General features: G+C 57.9%; 1 protein-coding gene across 3 annotated transcripts in view; it reads left to right on the top strand.

Moving 5' to 3' along the window:
• The window catches only part of SDK2 (sidekick cell adhesion molecule 2), a 263997-nt gene that overhangs the window by 99772 nt on the left and 138076 nt on the right, over positions 1 to 26149 (top strand). For all 3 annotated transcript variants that reach the window (XM_045045056.1, XM_011289338.4, XM_045045057.1), the window contains exon 2: positions 24611 to 24770. In XM_045045056.1, coding sequence (XP_044900991.1) covers positions 24611 to 24770 — 160 coding nt within the window. The remainder of the gene's footprint in view (positions 1 to 24610; positions 24771 to 26149) is intronic.

Here is a 26149-nt window from a genome sequence, read left to right as displayed (position 1 = left end):
TCCTGGAAAGAGGGTTAACGGTTCAGCGGCCCTCGACTGAGCGCGAGGGAAGACAGGGGAGGGAGGGAACGGTCTGTGTTCCCCCGGAGGCGAACAGGAGAACGCCCACCTGCCGTTCACTGAAAAGAGGTGCCAAGCTGAAAAGAGGAAACCGTCATCTTTGTCCTCGCAGCAGCCCCGTGAGCCAGACGTCCCCATTTCACAGATGGGTTGTGAACAAGCTCAGAGAAGTGATGCGCGTGTCTTAAGCCGCACGAAGGAAGTGGCAGAGGGATGGTTTAGCCTCAGGCTTTTGGGTCCCCCGGAAACCTGCCCTCAGGGACGGGTGAGCCGTGCCTAAACACAAGTGAAGGCGAGCTCAAGTTTTTGTCACACTCTGGCGAGGGCTTTGAGGCGAGGCGACCTTGGGTTCCCTGGCCGGGGCTGCGGGGGTCGACAGTGTCTTTGGGGGTGTCACCAGCAGCTGGCCCCTCGGTCCCTCGGCCCCCAGCCTAGCTGGGAGAAGGGAAATTGGGGGAATAGCAGCCGCTTTCTCTGAGATGAGAGGAAGGGAGGTCAGGGCCCAGGCTCTCGGGTCCTGGCTGTCATGCAAATGGATGGTTTCAGTTGAGGCCACCAAGATTTCTCTCAGATGCAGTCACACCTCCTCACCCCGAGCCAGGGAGCCAGTGCTGAGACTCCTTCCCCTGGCATCCCCCCCCCCCACTCCCCTGCTGTCCTGCCTGTCCTATCTCTTTCTCCCAGTGCCTGCCTCTCTGCCCCTGGCCTTGTGACTTAATCTTCCAACTTGCTCCTTCCTGTATGACTTTTCTCCCTGCACCCCACTCTGCCCCTGCACCCCTCACCCAGTACCCCCAAGGCCTTACAGAGATCCTGTCTTTGGCCTACCCCCCCCCCAGGAAATCCCTCCCAGCCCCCACCCCATCCGGTGCCAACCCCACTGCACACCTGGCCCCATCAATGCTCTGGTCCTCATTCATTCGCTCTGTGACAATTTACCGGGTCTTTACCTTGAGCTGGCACAACACGGGGGTACTGACAGTCCCAGGCTCTCTGGGGCTTGGCAGGGGGTGGGAGTGAGCGGGAGGAGGAAGAGGAGCAGGCAGAGAAGGAGGAGGGGGGCGGCGGGGAGCGGGGAGCGGAAGAAGCAGAGGCAGGAGGAGAGGAATGGCACCTTGGCTCCTGGCTCCGAGTGGAGGTGCAGATGTTGGCCCGGTCGCTGTGCTCCTCCGGCTGCCGTGTTGTGTTTGGAAAGTGATGAATTTCAGCACCAGCTAATTAGTCTCTAATTAGCAAGTGGAGTGTAAACAATCACAACAGATGGGGGAGAAAAGGCATTAGCAATAATGACCCTTCTTCTGGGGTGCAGCTCAGAGAGGCACTTCCCTGAAGGTGCTGGAGGGCAGGCGGGGGGCGGGGCCGGGCGGTCCCTGCTGGTGACAGGCGCCCCCCGGGGGTCTGAGGGGTCTGCAGAGAAGGTGCTGGCTGCTGGCCGCTGCGGTGGGCAGGTCTATGGCACCGATGCCTCTGTAGCAGCGTGAGCCCCCGTGGCACCCCGAGAAGTGAGTTTGGAAATGGACGGAGGCTCCTGTGGACGTGTTGATGTTCGAGAGTGTTGATTCAGAGCCGGCGTGGCCCTTAGAGGCTCGTGTCCAGGGACTTGGGGTTTCCTAGACCTTTTACACTCTTGCTGGGGACACAAACCTGTGTCGTTGGCCACTGCCCAGTGACCAGACAGACTGCCAGATGTGCTCGCCTGCTCTAGGGATGTCATCCGTCTGGGCTCGGCAAACTGCCCCTGAAGCCAGGCCAAGCTGCCGTGCCAGTGAGCGCAAGTTGGCCCCGGGGGCCCGAGGCGTGCCCTGGCCGTGCACCTGCCTGCGTCGGAGGATGCAGGGCTGGGGAAACTGAGGCTCTGGGCTGGGGCGCGGTGGCTGGCACAGCCCCGTGAGCACTGCCAGCTGCAAGGGACGCTGACGGAGGACTTCTCTGTGCCTTGCTTGGCCGAGCGTAGCTCTGCCTGCATCCGGTTGGGCCCCAGGGTTACCCCGAGGGCTGGAGGGAGCCGTGGGCTCGGAGAGAGGTGAGAACCAGGTGGGACATCCAGGGAGATGGCAAGAAGGACACAGACAGGACCTGAGAGGGGAGAAGGGGCCCTTCGATGTGTGTTCTCCTCTTTATTAAGTGCCTTTATCAACTGCCTGTGTGGGCAGGCTGCGGTGGAGAGTTAACTGGTCTCCCCCTGCCCCTTGGGGAGCCCGGGGCTGAAGACAGACCGTCTGACCCTCCCCTCTCCCCCCACTGCCCACCGGGGCTGCAGCAATGGTGAGAAACAGTCCTCTTCCTTCTCTGAAACGTGACAGAGCCCAGCCTCAGGCTCCATCTCCGATGGGACAAGAGAGAGCCCCCTGCCCTCTCTTTCCCTGCAAAAACCGTCCTTTCCGTGGCTGCCGCTAGGGGCCTAAGTAACAGGCTTGCTGCCTCCCAGCCTGGCAGTCAGCGTTGGTAAGAAGGGCAGTTTCACTGGCAACGTTCTTACAGCCCTGGCAACTTGTTGGCTGAACTGCTCGCATCCGTCCTGGCTCCCGGAGGAAGCAGCTTGTCTCTGAAGGACGGCCTCCTACCCCCGGAACCGGATTCTTGGGGCTTCGAGACAGCCACGGCCTCTCTTTGTGGCCTGGGCCTCGCGCCTGGAGATGTCGTTGGTTGTCGCTCAGGCCGGGGCACAGTGTGGTGATGTTCATTCAGCCAACACGTGTCGAGGGCCTGCAAGATGGTGGGCACGTGATCAGGCCCTGAAGTATGGCCACGGGCAGATGTGGGCCCCGTGCACATCTAGACGGGGGGGGGGGCGGAGGGTGGTGGTTCTCAACCTCTGCACCACTGACATTTGAGCTGGGTCCTTCTTTGGGCGGGGGGGTGGGGTCCCTCCCGTGCAGTGTGGAACCTATGCAGCATCCCCCGACCTTGACCCTCTGGATACCAACAGGACACCCCCGCCAGTTGTGACAGCCAAAAATATCCGCAAACATTGCCAGGTGTCCCCTGGGGGGTGGGACCTTGGTTGAGAACCACCGGTCTGGAGAGAGACACAAATGCATAAAGAGATCATCATAATGCCACACAGTGCAGGTAACAGTATGGAGCTAGAGACGTGTACCTGGCCCGCTGTGGGGCTGGGACAGCAGTGCCCAGGGGAGGTGGGCGGGGAGGAGTCCATCAGTGGCTTGAAGGAGCAAAGACCCAGGGGTAAGGCTGTGTGTTGTGGTAGGAAACCATAAGTCGTTGAGTTCTTTCATTTAACCAGTATTTCCAGAACACCCACCATGTGTCTGGCGTGACCAAAAGGGCCTGGTATTCCTTGTAAAGGAGTAGTTTATCCTACATGTGGTGGGAACCATTGAAGGAAGCACACGAAGCAGGAAGCACATGGTTAGAAATCCCTTTAATTAAGTAGATCAAGCTAATGACTGATGGCCAGGAGGCCGGTAAGGGCTCGGCAGACGAAACCTAGATCAGGGATGAAAGGAGATGGCACAGGGTGGCTTGCAATCTAAGGAGTGTCTGGGTGAGTGATGCGATGGGGCACAGGGAGGAGAGGAAAGCAAAGATGGCTGCCATTGCTTCTGGCTTGGGCGCCTGGATGCACAATGCTACTACCTGTACTAGAGCATTCGAATGCTACATGCTTGTAGACACTCGAGTTCAGCTTTGGATATTTGAAACATTTGAGCCTGGAGGTCATCCAAATAGAGCTGATTCATCTGGGCGGGGGATCAGAGTTAAAGGTCTGAACGGCACCAGCATCCAAGCAATGGCTGCCGCCAGAAGAGAAAACTGGGTGTTTGCACCAAGGGAAAAGGAGGGAATGGCAAAGATCAGAGCAGAGACCTGGGAACTCCCAACACTGCAGAGCCCGAGGAAGAAGAAGAGCAAAGCAGGGAGGCAGGGAAGCAAGAGGACAACTAGAAGGCCGTTAGACGCCCAGGTTTGCGGAGTTTCAGGGAAGGAGTGGCCGGCATGGCCGGATGCGGCAGGCAGGTCCAGTGAGGCTCCAGGGGTGGTGGGGAGGGCGAATCTGATGCCCCTGATCGGAGAAGACGGATGGGGCTACATTTTCCCACAGGTTGTCAGCCAGCAGCTTTACTGGAGTCACAAGGGGTATCGCCATTTCCACTGGCACTTGACCAAGATGGTTCTGTTCTGAAAACTAACATGGCGCCATGACGTTTGCGAAGACTCTGACAGAGAAGAGGTTCAAGGAAGCTGGGCGAAAACAGGGCTGTGACACAGAGTGAAAGGCGGGCAGACGGTGGTGCCATTTTTGCACCACTGTCCCCATCCTTCCAACAGTATAGGCCCGCCCCTGCCCCACCCCACAGCCCCTCCCCCAGTTTACCGGGTTATGGGTTTTCCCCGGATGCTGGAGACGAGAATATGGACACCAGAGAGGAAACGAGAATCTGGAGCAGGGCATAAGGAGACTTATTTCCACCTTCTCTTCAAGTGTTGGTCCAAGCGAGGATGTGACACCACGGAAGGGTGGTTCTGTCCACCTCTACATACCAGGCAGACAGCAATGGGTCCAGTATTGAGGAAGCAACTCTCCTACCCCCTTATTTCCAACTGTATGAGTTTCTTAGGGCTGCCATGAAAAATTACCACACGTTTGCTGGCTTGAACCAACAGAAATGTATTGCCTCAGAGTTCTGGAGCCAGAGGCCAAAAGCAAAGCTGGTTCCTTCTGGAGGTTCTGAGGGATGACCTGTTCCATGCCTCTCCTGGCTTCTGGTGGTTGTCGGCGATCTTTCATGTTCCTCGGCTTGTAGGCCTGTTACTCTGACCTCTGCCTCTGTCTTCACATGGCCTTCTTTCTTATGTGCCTCTCTGTGTCTTCACGTGGTCTTACGAGGACACTGGCCATTAGATTTAGGGCCCACCGTAATCCAGTATGGCCTCATCCTAACTTATTATATCTGCAAAGACCCTGTTTCTGAAGGGAGGTCACATTCTGAGGTTCTAGGCGGACGTGAATTTGGTGGGAGACAAGCCTTCCCAAGGCCAGCTTCCTACCCTGTCTGACTTCACCTAGATGTTGGCACCTCCATTTTCAGACAAGAAAATTGAGGCATGGAGGGGATGGAGTGGATATTCTAGAGTCTTCCAGCTCAGAGACGTGGAGGCTGACCCAAGTGAAACCCATAGGCCTCCCAGCCCCATCTCCTGTCTGCCACGCCTCAGCGGCTTCCGTCCTCCCCACTCCTTGCGCCCTAGAGCTAAACCACTTCCTGTCTCCAGAATCATCTCTCTGGACAGGGCAATGTTTGCTCTCCGTCACTGAAAGGAGAGTTAAGTCCCCAAAAGGAGATAGTTACAGAAGGCTCAAGGGGACGAAATTGTGTAAGAGGACTCAAGAAAGAGGAGGGAAATAGTGAGCAAGGCCCAGGAGAGCCACCCGAGGGAGCTGCAGAGGTTGGGGAGAGTTACAGGGACCCCCCCAGGAAGGCACAGGTGCAGGGGGCCGGGCTGCTCCAGTGGCTCCCTCCACCTGTTCTTGGGTGCAGAGGGGACCGGAGGCACTGATTGGTCCATGAGTTATCTGGGCCTGGGCATGGCCAGAGGGGCTGTCCTCTCACCCAGAAATAAAAGCTTCGACCTTGAGGGGGATGAATGTGTGCGTGGGTGAGCCACGGAGAGATTGATCTGCCTCTCCCGTGGTGCATGACGGCTCTGCAGGGTCCAAGAGTCAGCAGAGGGTGGGAGAGGGATGAGGCTGGGAGGGCTCAGCCAGAGAGGGACGAGGAGCAGAAACGCAGTGGCAGGGGGCAGTGAGTCCCCTGCCGGCCCCGGGAACTCTTCCCAGCAGCAGTGGGCGTGCTGACATAGGTGCCCCCAGCCAGGGGGCTGCTGGGGACGTGGTCGCCGCAGCCCTGCCCTCCGTGAGGGCTGATGCTGGGGCGCACCCTCCCGACTCTTAAGCTGTCTTGGGGGAACACAGTTCAGGCAGCCGTCCCTGTTTACTTGGGACTTAAGAAGCCAGTAGGTCTCCTTGGGACGAGAGCCTGGGCCGTGGACTTGGCCAGACATGGGTGTGAATCCCTCCTCCGCTGCTCACTCCTGTGTGATCTTGGGCAGATCCCAGCCTCACTGCACTGCTCCTTCCCCATCTGTGAGAGGGGCAGTAATGACCTTGAAGGGTGACTGCGTCGATTTGGTGAGATGTGCGTCCAGAGCTCCTGGGACCACCTGGCGTGACGCAAGCACCTAGTTCTTCCTCTGTGCCGTGCGTGCGTGACTGTGAAGCGGCCGGGGTCCCCAGAGCCGGTGAGGCTGGAGGCGGGCTCCACAGAGGCCACACAGCTCCCTCCCCATTGCTCCCCCTTCTAACCCCGGGCTCTACTCCCCTTTTCCAGCCCTGGGTTCTAGTCCTGGACGTTCAGCAGGCCACCACGTGCCCAAAACAGGAGTTAGGGTCTTTCCACCAAACTGGCTTCTACTCCAGCATTCGGGTCTCGGGAAGCGGCACCATCACCGCTGACCTTTGCCTTCCCAGGTCCCCCTGCTTCCCTCTACGTGCGCTGCCGGCCCCAGGGACCAAGCTAAACCCCCTCTTCTGTCCTCCACATCCCCTCTGTCTGGGCAGGAAGAATTTCGCCCGAAAGAAAGCCAGGTCCGCCGAGTAGGCATTTCCCCCCGGAGATCATCTCTCCCTGGACTCATAACCAGCAGCCCCCAGCTGGACTCTGGCGTCCTCTCTCACCTCCTTCCTCCCACGCCCCCTGCACCGCCAGAGGCACAGAGGGAACTACAGTCCTGTCCCTGTCGCTCCAGTGGCTTCCCGCTGCCCTCGGGAGAAAGTCTGGATCCGTGGCTCAGTCACACGGCCGGTGCCGAGCCCGCATATTCCCCTCTCGCTCTGTCTCCCTCTCCTCTCCTCCTCTCCTCCCGGGCTGCAGACGCAAGGGCCCCCTTCCGGTTCTGACGTGAACGGGCCAGGCTGCCTGTCCCTTTACACTCTGGCACACCTGCTGTCGCTCTTGCCTGACTTCAGTCTTGGCTGGCGTGTCACTTTTGGGGAGGCCCCTCCTTTGTGTTCTGTGTACCCACCCCCCCCACACCTTGCTTTCGAGAGTCTTTGCTCTTGCAGTGCCTGGGTTAACACCTGCATTTCTTGCTGGAGTCTAAGCTTCGTAAGCATGGTCTTGCTCCCCCTTTGCATCCCAGCGCATCCCACGGTGGCCGGTGCGGAGCTGACGGTCCGGCGCCTCCGGATTAATCAACAAGCAAATGACTCACGTGATGCCTCCTTCCTCCCTGGAGCTCCCTGACTGCCCACCCAGTCCTCGGGGCGGCCCCCCCCACCCCACCCTGTGCCTCCTGCCCGTCGCGCCCGGTTCTTGCGTCTGCAGGCGCCACGCTCCCTAACGCCTCACGTCATTAGTCATCGCTGCCCTTGTGAATCCTATCTCTCCAGCCAGCCTGCGGCGCCTCGAAGGGCCTGCCCATAGTCGGTGTTCACTGAGCGGGAAAGGTCCGCAAGAGGAGTCATGACCTTGAGCCTGTGCTGAGAAGGTGGGGATCCTTCCTCCATCCCCACCAAGGGTCATGCAGCACCATCGCTCTCCTCCGGGAAACTGGGAACAAATGGGCGAGAGTTGGGAGAGCAGCCGGGGCCACTCTGGCGCCCGAGGGAGCCCCCAGGGCGCGTGCGCGCACGCGCACACACACGTGCACACACGTGCACACACACGCGGAATCTCCAGCATCGCTCCACCGCCCTCGGTGACAGCTAACTCCTTGGCACGGTGTAGAAGCCCTTCATGCTCGGGGACCCTGACCCCCACCGTTCATTCACTCAAGAGCCAGCAATTGTCTCGTTTCCTTCTGGCCGCCGTTCTGTGAGGCAGGTGCTGTTATCCCACGTCACTGTCCTCAAGCGAGGAAACCAGCTCACAGGGACTGAATGATTTGCCCAAGGTCGTGCAGCTCCTCAGTGGAGAAGCCAGAGCTTAAATCCAAGGTCATCCCACACAGGCCTGCTCCGTGGCCGCTGCGCCAGCCAGCCCCGTCTCCCGCCTCACTGCCCGCACCGCCCGCACCCTCTCTCGCCATCGTCCCCGTGTCCGCATCGAGGCGCACAAAGTTCCCGGGAGCCGTCGTTCTTCTGTCGTTTCCTGGCTGTGGCACAAATGCACGCCCCCGCCTGGCACGCGGCCTGCTCTCCCTTCAGAGTGCTGCTGGGGGCCCCCGGCCCGAGGGTCCTTCGTGGCCCCGGCAGCTGCACCGGAGGCCTGATGTGTCACGGGCCTCACTCCTTTGCATCTGGTGGCCCATCCACCCCTCACGTGCGTCAGGGCAGCTGGAGGGCAGAGGCTTTCTTCTCGCTCACCGTGACGTCTCCTGGCACGTAGTAGGTGTTCGCACGGCGTCTGTTGAAGGAGCGAATGGAGCTTGAGCGAGCGCGTGGGCGCACGAGCGAAACGCACACGTCGCATTTTGACTGAGGCCGAGAGCACTTGCGTGAGCTGGGCGCCAGAGGCAGCAAAAGGCTCTAGGGAGGTGGTGGGGGCGGTGGGGGCAGGGAAAGCTGGCAGGGGGGGCAGCGAGTGCTGAGGTGCAGAGGAAGGGGCTGAGGGGAGACGGGGGGAGACGGTGGAGGGTCAGGAGGCCCGGCCACCCCACACGCTGCCTCCTGTCCCCTCCTCCCCCTGCTCCCCGCTCTGAAAGCACCTTTCCCGCTCTTTCCCTCACTCCGTCTTGCCTTCTCATTCATCCTTTTGACGATCTTGCATGGGGCTATTTTGGACCACATGTTTTATCCCTTGTCACCAGCCAAGCGGCCCTATTATATTAATTTATTGTCCTTTCCGGTAACTTGAAGCCTTCCTGTAAACCCCTCCTTTCCCTTGCTGGGTTTGCCTATTGCCAAACCACAGCTCCCAGCTCGCCCTCCTGCTCCCCGAGGCCGGGCATGGCTGGGCAGTGGGCAGAGGCCTCCTGGGACCCTCCTGGCCTCAGCCCTTCAAGGGCAGCTTCTGGGGACCACCGCCTCCTCCTATCAGTTCCCGCCTGGGATCATCCTCTCTTGGGTCTCACCCTACTGGTGACAAGACCCTCGCCCCTCCTGATTTCTGGCCTCAGATGCCATCTCTCACTGACTCATGAGCTCCCTGGGGAGACATGGGCGAAGATGAGGCTGGTCATGACCTACAGGGAAACTGAAGCCTGGAGAACTAGCCAGGCTCACCCAGGGTCACACAGGTCCCAGGGAAAGTGAGTCTCTTGATAGCCCCTGCCATGTGCTGGGTGTCGTGGTTTGTCCCCCGCTGGAGACCTGGCCCTGCCCTTTTCCCTGTGACCGGGCCAGCCCACACCCACGGGAACTCTGTGCTCACCATGGCAGATGAGACTCTTGTCCCTGCCTCGAGATTTGTGCGTGACAGCGGAGGGCCGAAAGACGGCTCCGTCGCCGTTCCAAACCTACTTTGCGTGTTCCAGCAGAAGGCACGTGAACTTTGGAGATGGACGGCCCTGAGCGCAAACCCCAGGGCCCACACTGGCCGTCGCTACAGCCAAAGCTAAAACACTTCGCGTCTTGCCGTCCCCGTTTTTCTATCTGTGCAATGGGAGTCATACCTCCCTGGGCTTGGGGGCCACACGCAGAGAGCGCAGAGACATTGGCCCTCATAACCACAGACAGAGGCTGGCCCCGGGGGTGTGGGGCCCTGGCTGGGGGTCCCTTCTCCAGCCAAGCCGGAAGGGAGAGGACGGTAAGTGTGTGACTCCCAGATCACCCTCTCTGGATGAGAGGGAAAAGTAGCGGGTCCACAAGGAACATCTTATCCGCTTTCTGAACCCGTGAAAGCGAAACATGCCATCTGCCGCCGTGTGCCAATCACCAGGGAGAGGGCAAGGGCTTCGGTTCTGGGAAGGAGAGGAGACCAGACTCACGTGCGTGAGTGGGAGGTGGAGGGGGTCAGCTGCTCTCCTTCCCAGAAAGGCTTGGCTTCCGGTGAGCAAATTGGAAATAGCCACGCGGGGCCATCAATCACGACGGCACCTCCTGCCAATATGCCAATCCTGGCACGCGGGGCATCGTCTGTCATCATTAGCTGAGCTCGGCCCTGCGACAGAGTGGCTGGCACGACGTTGCTGTGGGGCCAGGGAGGGCACGCTGAGGCCTGCATGGAAGTGACCAGAGAGAAGGGGACGTGACAGGTCTGGGGCAGGGCAGGTTAGGAGTCAGAACAGAGCCTCTGGAAACAAGATGATTCTTTAATCCATTGCTTCATTTAAAAAAAAAAATTTAATGTTTATTTTTGAGAGAAACAGACAGAGTGCAGGTGGGGAGGGGCAGAGAGAGAGGGAGACGCAGAATCCAAAGCAGAGCCCGATGCGGGGCTCGACCCCACGAGCCGTGAGATCATGACCTGAGCCGGAGTAGGTGTGCCTTTATTCCTTCGTTTTGCGTCGAGCGTCCAGTCCGTGCGCAAAGCCAGGTTAGGGACTGAAGGCACCGTGGGGGCCCTCGTGAGATGTGTCCTCGAACAGCTTCCGGTCCAGCGGAGTGCTCAGTCATGTGGCAGGTGCCACAGCAGTTACTGATATGACCACGGATACGGCTCAGTGAGCACAAAGCGGGGGGCTTGCTTCTGCCGCGGGAAGGACATCTGTGAAGCCTTCAGAGAGGATGTGCTTTGCTCCAGGCTGGCTTTTTTGAGGGGTGGGCGTTGGTGGGGGGGGGCATGTGAGTTGCCCCGGGGCGGTCCGTGCACAGTGCCACCAGCTAGGGCAGCTTAACAACAGAAACGTTTTGTCTCTGGGGCACCTGGGTGACTCCGTCAGTTAAGTGTCTGACTTGGGCTCAGGTCACGAGTTCGAGCCCCACGTCGGGCTCTGTGCTGACAACTCAGAGCCCGGAGCCTGCTTCGGATCCTGTGTCTCCTCCTCTCTCTGTCCCTCCCCTGTTTGTGCTCTGTCTCTCTCTCTCTCTCTCTCTCTCTCTCTCTCTCTCTCTCTCAAAAATAAATTAAAAATAAAAATTAAAAAACAAAATTTTAAGAAAAAAAAAAAAAAAAGAAATGTCTTATCTCACCCTTCTGGAGGCCCAGTCTAGAGTCAGGGTCCGGATGCTCTGCGTGAAGGCTGCTAGGGAGAGCCCTTCCTTCCCTCTTCCACTTTCTGGTGTCCCCCACAATCCTCACTCCCGTGGCTGAGCTGCATCCTGCCCTTTGTCCCCACCTGGCATCTTCTCCGTGTCTCTCTCTGTGTCAGATCAGGACCCACGCGTACGTAGTGATTTCATCTTTACTTGATCACGTCTGCAGACACCTTATTTCACAACAGGGACACCATCCCCCACGCGGCAGGGGATACAGCAAGGGTCCATGGGGAACATTTGAAGGCACCCCGGCCTCCGTCCAGAGCGGCAGCTCGGGTTCCCTTGGGGGAAAAGAGGCTCTCCTGGCATCAGCCGGTCCGCCCCAGGAAAGCCCAGGTGTGTCAGCTACACTGGAATAGCACAGAGGACATCTGTTAAGCCCTCGGGCCCATTTTATAGAAGGGGAAAATGAGGCCGAGAGCTATCAAGTGAGACAGAGTGACCTGGGGTCAGAAAAGCTGGGATCAAGTCCTCCCTTAAACTCCTCTGCCTCAGTTCCCCCATTGGCCAACCAGAGGGGTTAGACTAGGTGAGTCCCACAAATGCTTCTTACTCAAGATACTTGGAGCTTGTGGGAGGCCACGGCAGCCAGGGTTTTGCCCGGTGGCCAGACCTCGTACCTAGAAGGCGTGGGGCCCAGTGTCAGGAACACAAACCCCGTGTCCATGTGAACCGTGGCGCCATGGATGTGCTCTTGCTTAAACCTGGCCCGTCTCGTTGGTGTGAATCCTGCCTCCGTCTCTCTCGCTTGCTTCCCAGCATGCTCTGCCAGCCCCAGGCTCCTCTGGAGAGGCCTGGGAGCCCCATTCGCTGTGGGGGACACGGTGACAATCAGGGGAAGCCAGGGGTGCCGCTAGCTTCCCAGGTGGACACCTGGCAGAGGACCAACATCGGGGCACCAACACCATCACGTCCCCTGCAGCCTTTGGTTCGGCCACCATAAGGCACAAAAGATGAGCTGTAGGTTTCCAGAGCAGGCTCCCTCTGCTTCCCCAAACAGCACTGCTGGGTGCTGCCCGGAAAAAGCCACCTGGCACCAGGGCACATGAGCCCAGCAGCCAGGCCAGGGCAAGGCAGGCAGGGGCAGGGGGTGGGGGATGGGAGGGTCAGACAGCCGGTCATTGAACCTCATGCCCCTTGAGCTGTGCCCGCCTCCTTCCTTTCCCATCCTCAGAGTTCACGCCCTGGGCCGCCCTCTGATGGCCCTGATCTATGGGATTAGCAAGGAAAGGCGATCCTAGCGTCCACCTACATCTGAACCCAGGCCACCTCCCATTCACCGACCTTAACAGTGGCTCCGTTCGGCCTGCCTGCGTGGGATGCTTAGTAGCCCACCCCCAGGGCAAGAAGAACTGTGTGGCGGGAAGAACAGGATGGGCAACGCTAAAACAGAGGCCGCGTGTGGCCAGCACTCGGCCAGACCTTGAGTTCCTGGTTGTTAGACTCTGTCGCAGTGGATCCTAAAGAAACCCGGGCAGGGCAGGTGTGGCGGGACCCCTCCTGTCTGTCGTGCAAAGGAGCAAAGGACAGCTCAGAAAACCGCGGTGCTGCCTCGGTGCCCAGCAGTTTGTAAGTGCAGAGATGGGGCCCACCCTCCATCATCCACCTGCCAAGCCAGATCTTCCGGCCCTCACTCCAGGTGGCCTGTCAGCTTGGGCAGTGGCCGCAGAAGGGTCTTCACGTGCGGCTAGCACAGGCTTCTAGCCCTGTGCTCCCGAGACTGCTTGCAAACCCAGCCCTGCCCTCCATATCCCAGAGAGGACCCCACAGCTGACCGGGGACGTGACCCTGAGCATCACAGCAGATGAGAGGAGGAGGGAGCGAGGGGAGGAGCCAGGTGACTTCTGGGGACAGGAAGGAGCACATGGAACTTCTTCAATAGTCTCCCTCCTAATCAGCAGCTGGGGCCAGGGAGATGGAAGGCAGAGTGGGAGTCCTGGAGGGGGGATAAGCCGAAGGGCGGGGGGCCAGGGAAAGACCTTTCGTACCAGATTGCCTTTGGTTCGTTTTTAATTGGGATCAGACCGACTCACGTACCATAAAATCAACCTCTTAAAAGTGAACGGTCCGATTGCATTGAGAACTTTCGCAGTGGTTACGGTCACCGCCTCTGCTTAATTCCAAAATACCTGCATCGCCCCAAAAGGAGACCCCGCGCTCATTCAGGCTCCCAACCGCCTGCTAGCCCCCAGTCTCTGCCCCGTCTGTGGATTTCCCTGTTCCGGGTTGTGTCCTGTACGTGGAATCACACAATGTGCGACCACATTTTACTGTTCTGATGGGAGCCCCTGTGCTCTCGGCCCCAAAGCCCCTCCTCCGGGGAAATCTCCAGGCCCTGCTCAGAGGAAGCTGCCTCGGTGGGCCTCCCCCAAGTGGCTCCCAAGGTGGCTAATGTGGAGCCTCCAGGGGAGCAGCTGCCCCTCATCTGAGGGGCCTGTGTTACCACTCACCCCGTGCAGTTTAGAGAAGAGAAACCGCTTCTCTCGGAGACAAGGGCACACTGCAGACCCAAGCATATCCAGATCCCTTTCTAAGAGGATCCTGGGGGGCTCAGTCGGCTGAACGTCCGACTGCTGCTCAGGTCATGATCTCACAGTCTGTGATTTCAAGCCCCGCGTCGAGCTCTGTGCTGACAGCTCGGAGCCTGGAGCCTGTTTCAGATTCTGTGTCTCCCTCTTTCTCTCTGCCCCTCCCCTGCTTGCCCTCTGTGTCTCTTTCTCTCTCAAAAATAAATAAACATTTAAAACATGACTGGGTTTTAAGAAAAGAGATAAATGAATAAAACAAGGCAGAGCGACTATGGTACCCACACTAGGGACAGCAAGGGGCTTGGTGTCTGCCAGGCCCCCGGGGGCTTTCTGCTAACGAGTGCCGGGAAAGGGGGCAAGGAGGACTTCGGGGCAGGAGCTGAGCTCAGTGTCCGGGGGTGGACGAGGGCCTGTCTCCCTCCAGATTGGGCATGGGCCCAGAGAGGGGTGTGTGTGTGTGTGTGTGTGTGTGTGTGTGTGTGTGTGTGTGTGTGTGTGTGTTGGGGGGGTGGGTGACAGCAGGAAAGGAGGGTGGCACGGGGGCCCGCTGGAGGGACCCGGGTGGGGCAGGCGCGTGCAGGCCTCTGTGCATAACACAGCTTGTCGGTCGCTTGGGGTCTGTATCTGCCGAGCAGCCCAGAGAGCCGCGTGGTATTATTATTTATGATGGAGCTCAGAGGTACCTGCCAGGGACTGGAATGGGCTGGGCGCCACGCAGCGTGGACGGCAAATTGAACTCCAATTTTCTGCTCCACGGTCTTCGTTACACGCCGCAAAGCGCCGGGACACGGGGGTCACCAGCCTGATGAGTGTGTGTGCTTCTTCGGGGGGCGGGCTCCATGCCTCGGCCTCTGCGTGGAGGCAGCAGACTCGCCACTCTGGTTTTCCCTCCGCACCCCCCGCACCTGCCACGGGGGCCTGGCGTCGGACTCCTCTCCCGTGGCCCGAACACCACGTCGACCTGAGCGGCCATCAGAGGCCTCGCGGGTTCGAAACCCGGCCCTGACTCCGGGGTGACCTCGCTTCGCTCACCTCTGGGCTTTGCTGAGGGAAATAAAAGGATGGTAATGATGTCTCCCCCAAAGTGGTCGGGGGCTAAGTGAGAAAACACGGGGGGCTGGTGGGGATGAGGTCTTCACCGAATATTCTTCTTTCCCTTCTCCTTGGGCTGAGCGGCCCACGCTGATGTCAGGGAATGGAATGGAATGGAAGAGAAGGGAGGGGAGGGGAGGGGAGGGGAGGGCAGGGGAGGGGAAGGGAAGGGAAGGGAAGGGAAGGGAAGGGAAGGGAAGGGAAGGGAAGGGAAGGGAAGGGAAGGGAAGGGAAGGGAAGGGAAGGGAAGGGAAGGGAAGGGAAAGGAAGGGAAGAAGGAAGGGAAGAAGGAAGGGGAGGGGAGGGGAGAGGAGGGAAGGGAAGGGGGGGGCCACTGAAATTGGGTGGGATGCTGAGGCCCGGGGGGAGCCCCCATCATGCTGCCGTGAGCCTGAGCTCTCTGGTGCGTATTAGGACGTCGATGCCAGTGCTAAGTCAGACCCCCCTCTTCTGTCTTCCGTCCCCTTCTGTCCTCGCTTCCTCAGACACAGTGGACAATCTCCTTTAGGTGATGGCCTTTCTCAGAGTGGGAAACAGGAGGCAAGGGAGAGCATGGTACCCAGAGCTTGGGACCACTTGTCCACTGCCCTGGCACAGGCCTCGGTTCCCTGTGTCTGGTGGTGCCATCGTGGGGCGCTGGGGACCCGCAGGCTGTAGGTTCTTGAAAATATCCGTACCTTGGCTTCTCGGGGCCGGTGGGATGTTTCTCTGTCTCTAGAGCTTAGAGACGGGCTGATGGTGGTACCCACGTGCTGAAGAGAGCTCACCTGAGGAATCTGTAAGACGGTCCCCTGGGGAAGTGCCAGATGCCGGTGGAACGAGTCTCCGTGGGGCTGCGCAGGCCTGTCCGGGCAGCTGACCCCCACAGCTGAGCTTTGCCGAGTCCCTTCATGGCCAGGGGTCTCAGGTCCCAGCTGAAAGGCCGGAGGATTGCGCCAAGCAGGTGTCCCGCCCTGGGGTCACGGAGGGGGGGAGACAAACATCATCCACACAGCATAATGGAGCTTCGTGGGAGAAATTCCAGGAGTTAGTGAAAATTTTATTACCGCCGCTTTTATAGCTCAAATGAATCTGAATACAGGAAAATGATAATAGCACCGTTAGGCAAAAGCATTCTAATCCACGGTGTCATTTTAATCTCCTAACCCTCCAGCCGAAATGTAAGGAAAGTCTCCCTTCCCCTCTGTTATTTGCAAGATAAACCCATTGGAAATGAGAACCCCCCCTTCTTTCCGCCCAGGGCTGGGGCTGCTTAGGCGTTCCTCACCTGCACAGTTCCAGCGGGAGGCCTTGGCTGTGACAGGGCTCAGAGCAAACGTAAGGATGGGCCATTTGTGCCCGGCGCTGGTCTCAGCCCTTACCCTTCTCACGAGGCCTAGGAGGAGGCCGCTGCCCACAGCCCAGTTCCCAGGTGAGGAAACGGAGACTCAGAGGGGCTCTGGAGCTGCCCCCGGGGTCACGCAGCTAGTGAGTGCCTAAGCCAGGTTTGAATCCGAGTAAGCCTGCCCCGGGCCCAGCGAGGTCGTAACCCATACCACTACTCAGATCTTGCAACACCGGAGCTGGAAGGGAAGGTCCAGGTCCCCCGGCAGGGTCTGCCGACACGAGGGAGATGATCTGGCCATGTTCAACGGCAAGTTTATGTGTCCACTTTTGCATTCACGGATCTGAGCCCTCCCGCACGCCGGACTCACTGCCAGGCTCTGGGGCTGGAGAGGCGAGGGGTCCCCTGTCCCTGTCTTCCAGTGGAAGAGCAGCATGGGTGCCACCACACATGGGGCTGTGATGTGCATCCTCTGTGCTGTAAGGGAGGCAAAGAACCTTAGAAGTCAGAAGGAGGTGGAGGAGGAGAGCAGAAAAAGAGTTACAGAGGACAGGCCATTTGAGCTTAGAGGGGACACAGGGCAGAAACTAACACAGATTTAACACCTACATTTTTCTGGCAAAGAAGGAAAGAAAGGGCTCTCTGGGGAAAGGGAATGGAATAAGCAAAGGCCCTGGGGCATGGCAGACATGCGGACATGTCTGAAGAAGGTCGTGGTCTAGACCGGCAGGACTTGGGGCTCCAGACTCACTTCCTAGTTAGTGCTCTCTGTTCTCTGGCAGGCTGACTTATGTGCACTGACGGACCCAAGTCTCTGTGAGGCATTGCATCTGTCTCCTAGGGCTGCCGTAACAAAGTACCGTAAACTGAGTGACTCAAACAGAAATGGATTTTCTCGCAGTTCTGGGGGCCAGAAGTCTGAAACCAAGGTGTCGGCAGGGCCCCGCTCCCTCTGAAGGCTGGAGGCAAGAATCCTTCCTGCATCCTCCAGCTCGTGGGGGCTCCTGGCAATCCGTGGCTTCCCTAGGCGGTCAACGCACCGCCTCCACCGTCACATGGCCATCCTCTCCCTGCATTTCTGTTCCCATGTCTCTCGCATAAAGACACCAGTCACACAGGGCCCACCCGACTCCTGTTTGACCTCCTCTTAACTAATTACAGCTACAACACCCTGTTTCCAAATAGGGTCTCGTTCTGAGGTTCCAGTTAGGCCATGAATTTGGCAGGGGAGAGGGCAGTGCATCATTCAACCCAATTCAGTCGTCAATTACTCTTCTGGAAGTGACAAGATCGGCATCCCTTGGCTTCGTCCCCATTCATTCGCCATTCGTGTGTTCATTCACTTATTTCCTGAGCATTTTCTTTGCCCTGGGCTCTGTGCCCCGTGCTGGGGCTGTAGAAAAGCGGGAGGCACCTGCCCAGCCCTTGTGGCCTCTGCGTGGTTCATTCTTCTTTTCTGTGTGACTTTCTGGATGAAGGTACAGCGGGCCAAGCTGGTTGGTGGTGGGCTTGGGGCATACGCCCTTCCTTCCCCTTCCCCACGCGGGGCCCCTCCACCCCAATCACGGTTCCCCAGGGCCGTGTTGGGGCTCACTTGCACTGGCTGCCCCGGTGGCTGGGCCCCCCTAATCAGATTAAATGTGTATTCAAACAAATTGATGATCCGTTCCATTAGATGCTTTTTGAACATGCTTTTCTGAGCGAGAAATCCATTCGGCAGCAGCTGTGGAGGCCGAGGCATAATTGATTGTCCCACCCTCCCAGGCCCCGGCATCAGAAGGTGCCTGGCTCCTGAAGGTCACTGGCGAGGATTAGATTAAGGAGGGCGAGAGCCTTCTTTCCTGGCTAATGAAGCACTTGGCATGCAGGCAGCTCTGGGGCTGAGCTGGGCCAGGCATCTGCCAGGAGACAGTGGAGGGGCATAAATTAGCATCTCATTTGTGGGAGGCAGAAGGGAAGCCAGAAGGGAGGGCCTGCGGGGCTGGGCCACTACTGCCCTGGCTGGATGGGGTGGGAGCAGGCATGCCCTGCTCGGCCCCGGGGCGGGAGGAGAGAAGGGAGCATCCCTGGGTCCCCTGGTCTTTATCAGGCATTATTCAGAAAGTGCCCGCGAACACCTGCCACGGCATGTGCTCCCCGGACGTTTCTGGAAGGCAGGGGCTCCAGCAGGGTCATGCATGGCAGCCTCTTCCTGTGCCCTTGGCATGGTATTCCCAAACCTTCCCTTTCCAGGCAGCTCCAGGCTTAGCACCTCCCCACCTGGATTTGGGAGGGAGAGGGACGTGCAGGAGTTCCTGACATTGTGCAGAATGTCCCGCAGCCCCCGTGTTTCCGAGGCATCCCGAGGCAAGACTCAGTTCTTGAGCCAGCTTGCAGTGGCCGTGAGGAAGCTGCATGTGGAAGGCTCCGATGTGGGACATCTCCGAGAGGCAGGAAATGGGTGGGGTGATCCTCGCCGCCCCCCCCCCCCCCGTGTGATCACCTGCAAAGGTCTGTTCTGCAGAACGAGCAGCCTGGGGGTGCCAAGCACCAGTGCTCCAAACGTGGCGTGCGTTAGCTCACTTTGACCTTCCCAGCAGCCTCTGGGGCAGGCGTTAGAAGCTGTTTCACTGATAAGACAAGGAAGGCTCCGAAGTTACTCTGCTCAAGGTCAGACTTCAGTTAGCGTAGGAATTGGGATGGAAACCCGGATTCTCTTCCCCACCCTGGGACCTTCAAGCCAGACCCCTGGAAAAGGTGGGCACCTGGAGCCTTGAGCGGTGAGTGGGTGGGGGCTTCTCTCCCTGCACCCCCCTAGTCCACCCCCCTGCAGCCTCCACCCCGAGGTGGCCAGTCTCCGACGCATTCCCAGCCAGCCCACCTCTCATCCCTGGATCTCGTTCTGGGGCTGTGACATTTGGGAATGTCCCTGCCATACAACCAGCATGACCCCTGCTTGTGGCTTCAAACCAGGCACCGTCCCTCACTTATACCGTGAGGCCACAGGTCAGAGTATGAAGAGCAGGCCAGCTGAGCATCAGATATGGAAAGATCCAGAGCTCTGGAATCGGCCAGACCTGACTTCACGTCTGGGAGAAAGCGTCAGATGACCAAACCTTCCCCGGCGTCTGTTTCCTCATCTGTAAAAGGGGGTGATGACAGCTTCCAACGTCCTTGGAAGTTCTCATGCCTCTTAACTGAGATGTTGGGCCTAAAGTGCTCCACGTATGGAAAGTTCCATGAGAAGCACGAAGGAAAGGCAGCAGACACGGAAGCGTGGGGAGAAGTGAGGCTCGGTGACAGGGGGCTCCCTGAATCCCTGCTTCCCACGGCCCAGGGCCCGGCCAGCTCCAGGGAGCACAGGGCTTTCCAGCCGGGACGGGCTAGCAGGCCACGGGGGTCAATCCAGGACAAAGGTGCGGAGACCAGGGGAGGGTGAGGTGAGAAGTTTGTAAGAATCCCAACCCCCTCCCTGTTCCCAGGCATTCCAGAGATGCCCCACGACCGAGCAGCCATACTTACTGTGTGCCCAGGGACAAGCTGCCAGGGACAGGCTTTGGCACGTTTCAGAGCTGGGATGGGCTGGAATTTGCCCCTGGAAGCGGGCTCTGGAGGGCAATAGACATCTTGTGGCCAATCGGGTGGTGGGTGGAGGTCTTCACCCCGGCTAGCAAGATTCTGGCTCCAGGAAAGTGGGGTTCCCAGGCCTGGGCTGGCTGGGAAGTCAAATCCTTGGAGCCCTGGAGGGACTCCAGAGAAAGAGGACGTTATTTCGCTGGGGGCAGGAGGGAGGGGAGAGGTTGGAGTTGATAAGCTTCTTATAAGCCTGGAGCCTGGCGTAGAAGGATGACAATGCGGGTATTTAGCAGGGCAGTCAGGGACCCCTGAACCGTTACGGGAAAGGAGAAGGAAGCCCAAGACTGAGGCCTCTTGTCCGCCTCGGAAGGCGGCTCTTCCTTCAAGGGTCTCAGACTCCGGCGGTCAGGGGCCCCCAGCCGTGCCACACCCCGTGTCCCATGCACATAAAGGGCCTTCCCTTTCCTCTGTCCCCGGCAGGACAGGCCCGTGACCGCTCACCCGGCACTCTCCCATAGGTGCATGCAGATGGGAGCGTGTGTCTGATGCTAAGGAAGTAATCCATTCTTGCGCAATACAACAAAAGTTACCAAAAGCTACAGAGTGACGAACGAGTCCCGTCCCACCCCGTTCTTCTTCCTAAAGCCTGACGGGAGCCAGTTTCTTCCGTAACCCCCTAGACAAAAAGCCTGTGGCTAGACAAGCAAATACATTTTTATGCTTCGAGGAAATAGAACGTGCACAAATGGCAGCAGATTACGTGTCCGTTCTGCACCTTGCTTGTTTTCACTTACCGGTAGTTCCCCAAAATCGTTCCAGAGCCTGATGCTGCGGAGAATTCTCTAGCGTAGAAGTGCAATCATTTCCTGTAACCAGTGCCCTCTTGACGGACATACAGGTCATTTTGGAGCTTTCACTGTTACGAAACATAATGCTGCTAGGGGCGCCCGGGTGGCTCAGTCAGTTTGAGCACCGGACTTCGGCTCAGGTCATGATCTCGCAGTTTGTGGGTTCGAGCCCTGCGTCAGGCTCTGGGCTGACAGCTCAGAGCCTGGAGCCTGCTTCAGATTCTGTGTCTACCTCTCTCTCTGCCCTTCCCCGGCTCGCTATCTCTCTCTCTCTCCCTCTCTCTCTCTCTCTCTCTCTCAAAACTAAACATTTAATAAAAACCATAATGCTGCTAAGAAATGCTATCACTTTACCCATGCACAGGTGTGTCTGTGAAGGAGCAGTCCCGGGAAGAGCTGGGGATTGGGGGGGCAGGGAGGGGGAAGGCATGCATTTTTAGTTTCGATGGAACCTCCAGACTACTCTCTGTAGATATGGTCCCGAGCTACAACCCCACATAGCTGTGTGCGCGCTCGCCTGGGTCCCTGCGGGCTGGCCAGCACGGGGCCCTATCGTGCTTTCGGATCGTGGCCCAAGGGATAGGAAAAAGCGGTATCTTACTGGGTTTTATTTGCCTGTCTCTTATCAGGCGGTTCAGCATCTTTGTCTGTGTTTCAGAGTTATTTGTAATTCTTTTCTGTGAACTGTTCAGATCCTTTGTCCAGTTGGTTAGTTCATCTTTTTCTTCCTGATTTATGGGAATATTTTTTATACCGGGAAAATGAGCTCTTTGTCCATGATAGAAGTTGCAAATATTTTCCCCGAGTTTGTCATTTGTTGCCTTTTTGTTTATGGGTATTTTTTTTTCCGTGCAGAATTTTTATATAGCCGAAGTTATCAATCTGTTCTATGACTTCCTGGACTTTGTCTAATACTGCATCACCTCCAGAAGATTATATATTTTTAAACCTCTGTGACTTTCGTCTACTCCCTTTAGAATTTCATTTTTTTCGCTTAAAACACTGATGCATCCATCTAGCATTTATTTTGAGGAAACGTGTGAGGAAGAGATTCAACTTTATTCCCCACCCCCCTACACCCCCCGCCCCAAATGTCTCCCTAGCTGTTCCAAAGCCATTTGGTGAATAATTGATCTTTTCCCCACCGACTTGAAATTCTACTTTAATCATATATTAAATGATCCCATATGTACTGAGGTCTATTTCTAGATTCTGAGTCTGTCATTTCATCAGATTATTGGTGCAAGAACACACTGTTTTAATTATTGCAACTTTATAATACAGTTCGGTATCTGGGCTTGTCTTTTTCACCTATTACACTTTTACAGAATTTCTTAGGTATTCTTTTGTCATTTTTAAAAAATTTTTTAACGTTTTTTTAAATTTATTTTTGAGACAGAGAGAGACAAAGCATGAACGGGGGAGGGTCAGAGAGAGGGAGACACAGAATCTGAAACAGGCTCCAGGCTCTGAGCTGTCAGCACAGAGCCCGACGCGGGGCTCGAACTCACGGACCGCGAGATCATGACCCGAGCCGAAGGCGGCCGGCCACTTAACCGACTGAGCCACCCAGGCGCCCCTCTTTTGTCATTTTTTTAAGTGTGAACTTTAGATTCACTTTGTCTAGTTAAAAAAAACCGTAGTGTGTATGTGTGTGTGTGTGCGTGTGTTTTCCAAGTGAGGAAAAGTTTAAGGGAATGACACCCGTATAATATTGATTCTTTCAGTATTCAAGAATTCAAATTTCTTTCTCCTCCTTTCTCAGCTCCTTCCCACTGAGAAAGTGGCTAACAGGGCTGTTGTGCACAGTTGCACAAGTAGTAAACTGCACAATCCAAGCTCTTAGACTGTGAAAGGTGCTGCCGGTGCCTGCCAACAGGGCGTGAGCTCTTCCCTCCTGTAGTCTGCCCATCTGCCCACACGCTTAATGGTAAAGCATGTGCCTAAAGCGTGTGCCAGGCACCGTTTCTAACCTCTTTACGTTTTTTAATTCATTTGATACAACAAACGTATCCCCCGGTTTACAGCTAGGAGATTGAAATGCAAAAAGGTTATAAGTAAGCTCCCCAGGGTCCACGACTGGTGCATTCACGGCACAGACATCTCTCTCTGCACGTAAACGCACGTATACATGTGCACAGACACACCCTGAACACACAAACACGTAGATACACACGTAAGAGCACACACCTACATACACACACAGATACACACGGAGACTCAAGGACCCATAGACAATGCACACGGGTGCACGTGCACACCCGGCTGGCCCCCCTGCCCCCCACCCCAGCATCCTTTCCCTGTCGGTGCCTCCCCCCTACTGCCGCACTACCAGTCGCCTCGCCATCCCCTGCTTTTGGAAGACGGCAGGCCTATCAAGGGAAACCAGCTGGCTGCACTCCTGACATTGCTCAGTGCTGGGTAGGGCCTCCCCCCTCCAAATCCTTGTATCGGATGGCAGGGGGAGGGCGCACCACACCGCAGGGGCTGGGGGAGAGGAGCCTCAGTTCCTCCCAAGCTTCCTGGGGAGGATAACTAGGGCTGGGAGATGCAGGGATGCTCGGGGCTCGGTGGTACCCAGCAGGTTCTCAGGAAAGGGCAGCCCCGCCCTCCTCTTCCCAGAGTCATTATCTCGGGCAGGGCAGCCACTGGAATCAGCCCATCCCAGCTCCTGTTGCTGGGCTCCAGGCAGGCGCCCCGGAGAGCCCGAGCACTGAACTGGAACAGGCGGACGTGATTACAGGTTGCCCAGTGAACTGGGTTACGGAGGTGAGGAGGTCTGAGTGCAGAGCGCGTGTGCACACGTGTGCACGAGCGAGTGTGCAAGCGCCCGCCCCACCCGCCCCCTCTGATGTTCTGGCTCTGAATCAGCCCCGCATCGCATCGGAGGGATTGAATCACTAGGAGTGTTATTGTTTTAAAACAAACGAGTGATGACAGGAACTAACAGAGGGTTTTTAAAAACGCAATTCAAAGGGCTCTCAAACGCTGCTGGGGAATAGGAATGTGCCTTTGAAGTGCGAATGTGCCCATTTGTCAAACAGAGGCAGAGCGCTGCCTCAGCAGAGTGGGCTGCGGGCAAATGGGTGCCTGCTCGCCTCTCTCCCCTCTGCTGCCACCGGAGGTGGGCGGGGGACCAGGGGACCAGGGGACCAGGGGTGGGTGCCACTCCCCCAGCACACTCCCCCAAAAGAGGACCTCCTGAAGGGCTTTGGAAGGCGGTAAGCTGCAGGATGCTTGTCGGGAGTGATGCAGAGATGGGGGGGAGGGGCTCAGCACCTGGCTCTCCCTCCACACACACCCAGGCTTGCCCTCCAGCGGCCCCCACAAAGAGAGCTGGTAGCAGGAATGAGGTTCAAGGAAGGCCCCCCCCCAGTAATCACAAGCTATGCACTCATGAGATTCAGACCTGGGGTGGGGGGTGGGGGCATGATGCCAGTTGACCCGGCCCCAGACGTATATCGCTGGTGCTCTGAGGGGTCGGTCTGCACTTGAACCCAGGGTGAGGCCTTGACGTGAATGTGAACCCGCCTGCAGACCACAGACACCTAATTCTGGCCAAATCTGAGGGTAAGAGGACAGAAGGGTCAAACAACCTGGCGGTGGAGAGGGCCCGCCGGATGGACTCTGCCCATGATGCTTTTGACAGGCTCTCCCAGCCTTAGGGGCAGGACTCGGGACGTCCCTGCCACCTGACACTCGTATCAACCCACCCCTCCCCTGGTTTCCTTGTGACATTTATATTCCCTTTGACCAAAGGGCAGTAAGTGCCCCCAGAATCGCAGGGTGTCCAGTGGATGGGGATCTCGAGGGGAGAGCGACAGAAAGCACCAGAACAGGGCGGTGGCAGCAGAGGCCGTGAGCCTGGCGCGGTCTGGGAGGAGGGAGGCCGAGAACTGGTTGGTAGGGGTGGAGGACTCCCTCTGAAGATCAAGCTCCGAAGTCAGACCGACCCAAGTTCAAGTCCTTCCCGGCCACGTGACCTTGAGCAAGTTAGCTGGCTGCACCTGCTCTGTCTGCCCAGGGCGTTAGGGCACCACGTGAGCAACCACCTGAAGGTGAGCACTGCTAACTGGTGGCTTTGTGTCTCTGTTTACCACAGATGATGTGGCCCCCTATTTCAAGACGGAGCCGGTGCGAACGCAGGTGCACTTGGAGGGGAACCGCCTGGTGCTCACGTGCATGGCCGAGGGCAGCTGGCCGCTGGAATTCAAGTGGCTCCACAACAGCAGGGAGCTGACCAAGTTCTCGCTGGAGTACAGGCAAGCCTCCCCTCCCCTCCCTCCTGGCTGCCAGAGCCCCTGCTGTGCCCTGAAGGGGAACTAGGGTGGGGGGCCCGCGTGGCCATTTGGGGGACAGGAGTTCCCACACCAGTGCTACTGGGAGGCTGGGGTGGCAGAAGTCGGGGTGGAGGGGGGAAGACAGCCCTGCCCCGGGAGTATGAGGACCCTGCCTTGCTGAGCCCAATGGAGGATGTCTAGGTAGGGGGCCAGACGGAGTAGCTCATGCAACAAGGATTGAGGTCGGGGAGCTTACTCCCAGCAGCTGGGCTGTGGTCATGACTGTGACCAGCCCCTGCTCCCCAGCCCCCAGGAGAACTCTGCTATCTCCGGGGAGCACTGGGGGGGGGGGGCTTGGATCCGACACACAGGTGGGGCATGTAGCAACCCGGGATCAGTAAGGGAAGGACATCTTGTATTTGGGGGCACGGAAGTGGCCTGCCCAAGGGTTTTGGGCTTGTCCCTACTCCATGTTTGTGCCCGTGCCCTGAACTCTGGACTCGCCCTTCCCTCCCCAGGACACTGCCAAATGGGGAGAACGGAGAGGAGGGAGGGGCACAGGGTCTTAGTGAAGGGGGATTGTGGCCAGAAGCATGAGCAACGGGCGGCTGGGCCCCCAAGCCCGGCCTGGCCTCCGGCCTTTCCTCCCGGCAATCCCTCCCTCCTCCCTCCGGCATCTCCACCTGCTTTCACCGCCTCCCCACCCCTGCGGCTGGTGATTAATCCCCAGGCCTGATGTGCATAATCGGTTTTGTTGGGGAAACAAGATTGTCTTGCCCTGGGGATGTTGATACAGATCTGCCACCAGGGACCAGAATGCAAATAACAGGACGGTACTTAATTACTGGCGGATCTGTCCTTTCCAGAGAACCGTCCTTTTCTTTGCCGAGCAGGGAGGCCAGAGTTCAGGGCGACAACCCCCGACCCTGCCCCCTCCGCATCCCTTCTGCCCCAACCCTGGACTGGATCAGCTGGTGGATGTGGCCACTTTGTCAGAGGAGGGAGCTGGAGGGTCCAGGACAGGAGGACCACATTCCCCTCCGGATGGTGAGAGGCCAAGGAAGCAGGGGGCCTTCCAGTGCTGGCTGCTCTGGGCGTTGGGTCTCCAGGGAGCCCACAAGGGAGACCAGGGGTGTCCCCCCCCCCCCCGAGCAGCCTCTGTGGCGGTTTGCACCCGGGGACCCAGAACGCTCCTGGCTGCTACCTGGCATCCCTGGGGCAGTTTTGACACCACAGGTGTAAGTGGCCTCCCAGCCTGCCCCTGACTTCTTCTGGAAGGAGGAGGAGGGTTGGGACTGCTAGGCTGCCAGTGTGGACAGTACACAGGGACAGCTGCTAAGGATCAGCTTAAGGATCAGACT

This window comes from Felis catus, chromosome E1 (genome assembly GCF_018350175.1).
Source record: "Felis catus isolate Fca126 chromosome E1, F.catus_Fca126_mat1.0, whole genome shotgun sequence".
NCBI lineage: Eukaryota > Metazoa > Chordata > Mammalia > Carnivora > Felidae > Felis > Felis catus.
The sequence above is the reverse complement of the archived record's forward strand: the minus strand, read 5'-3'. Positions and strand labels throughout refer to the sequence as shown.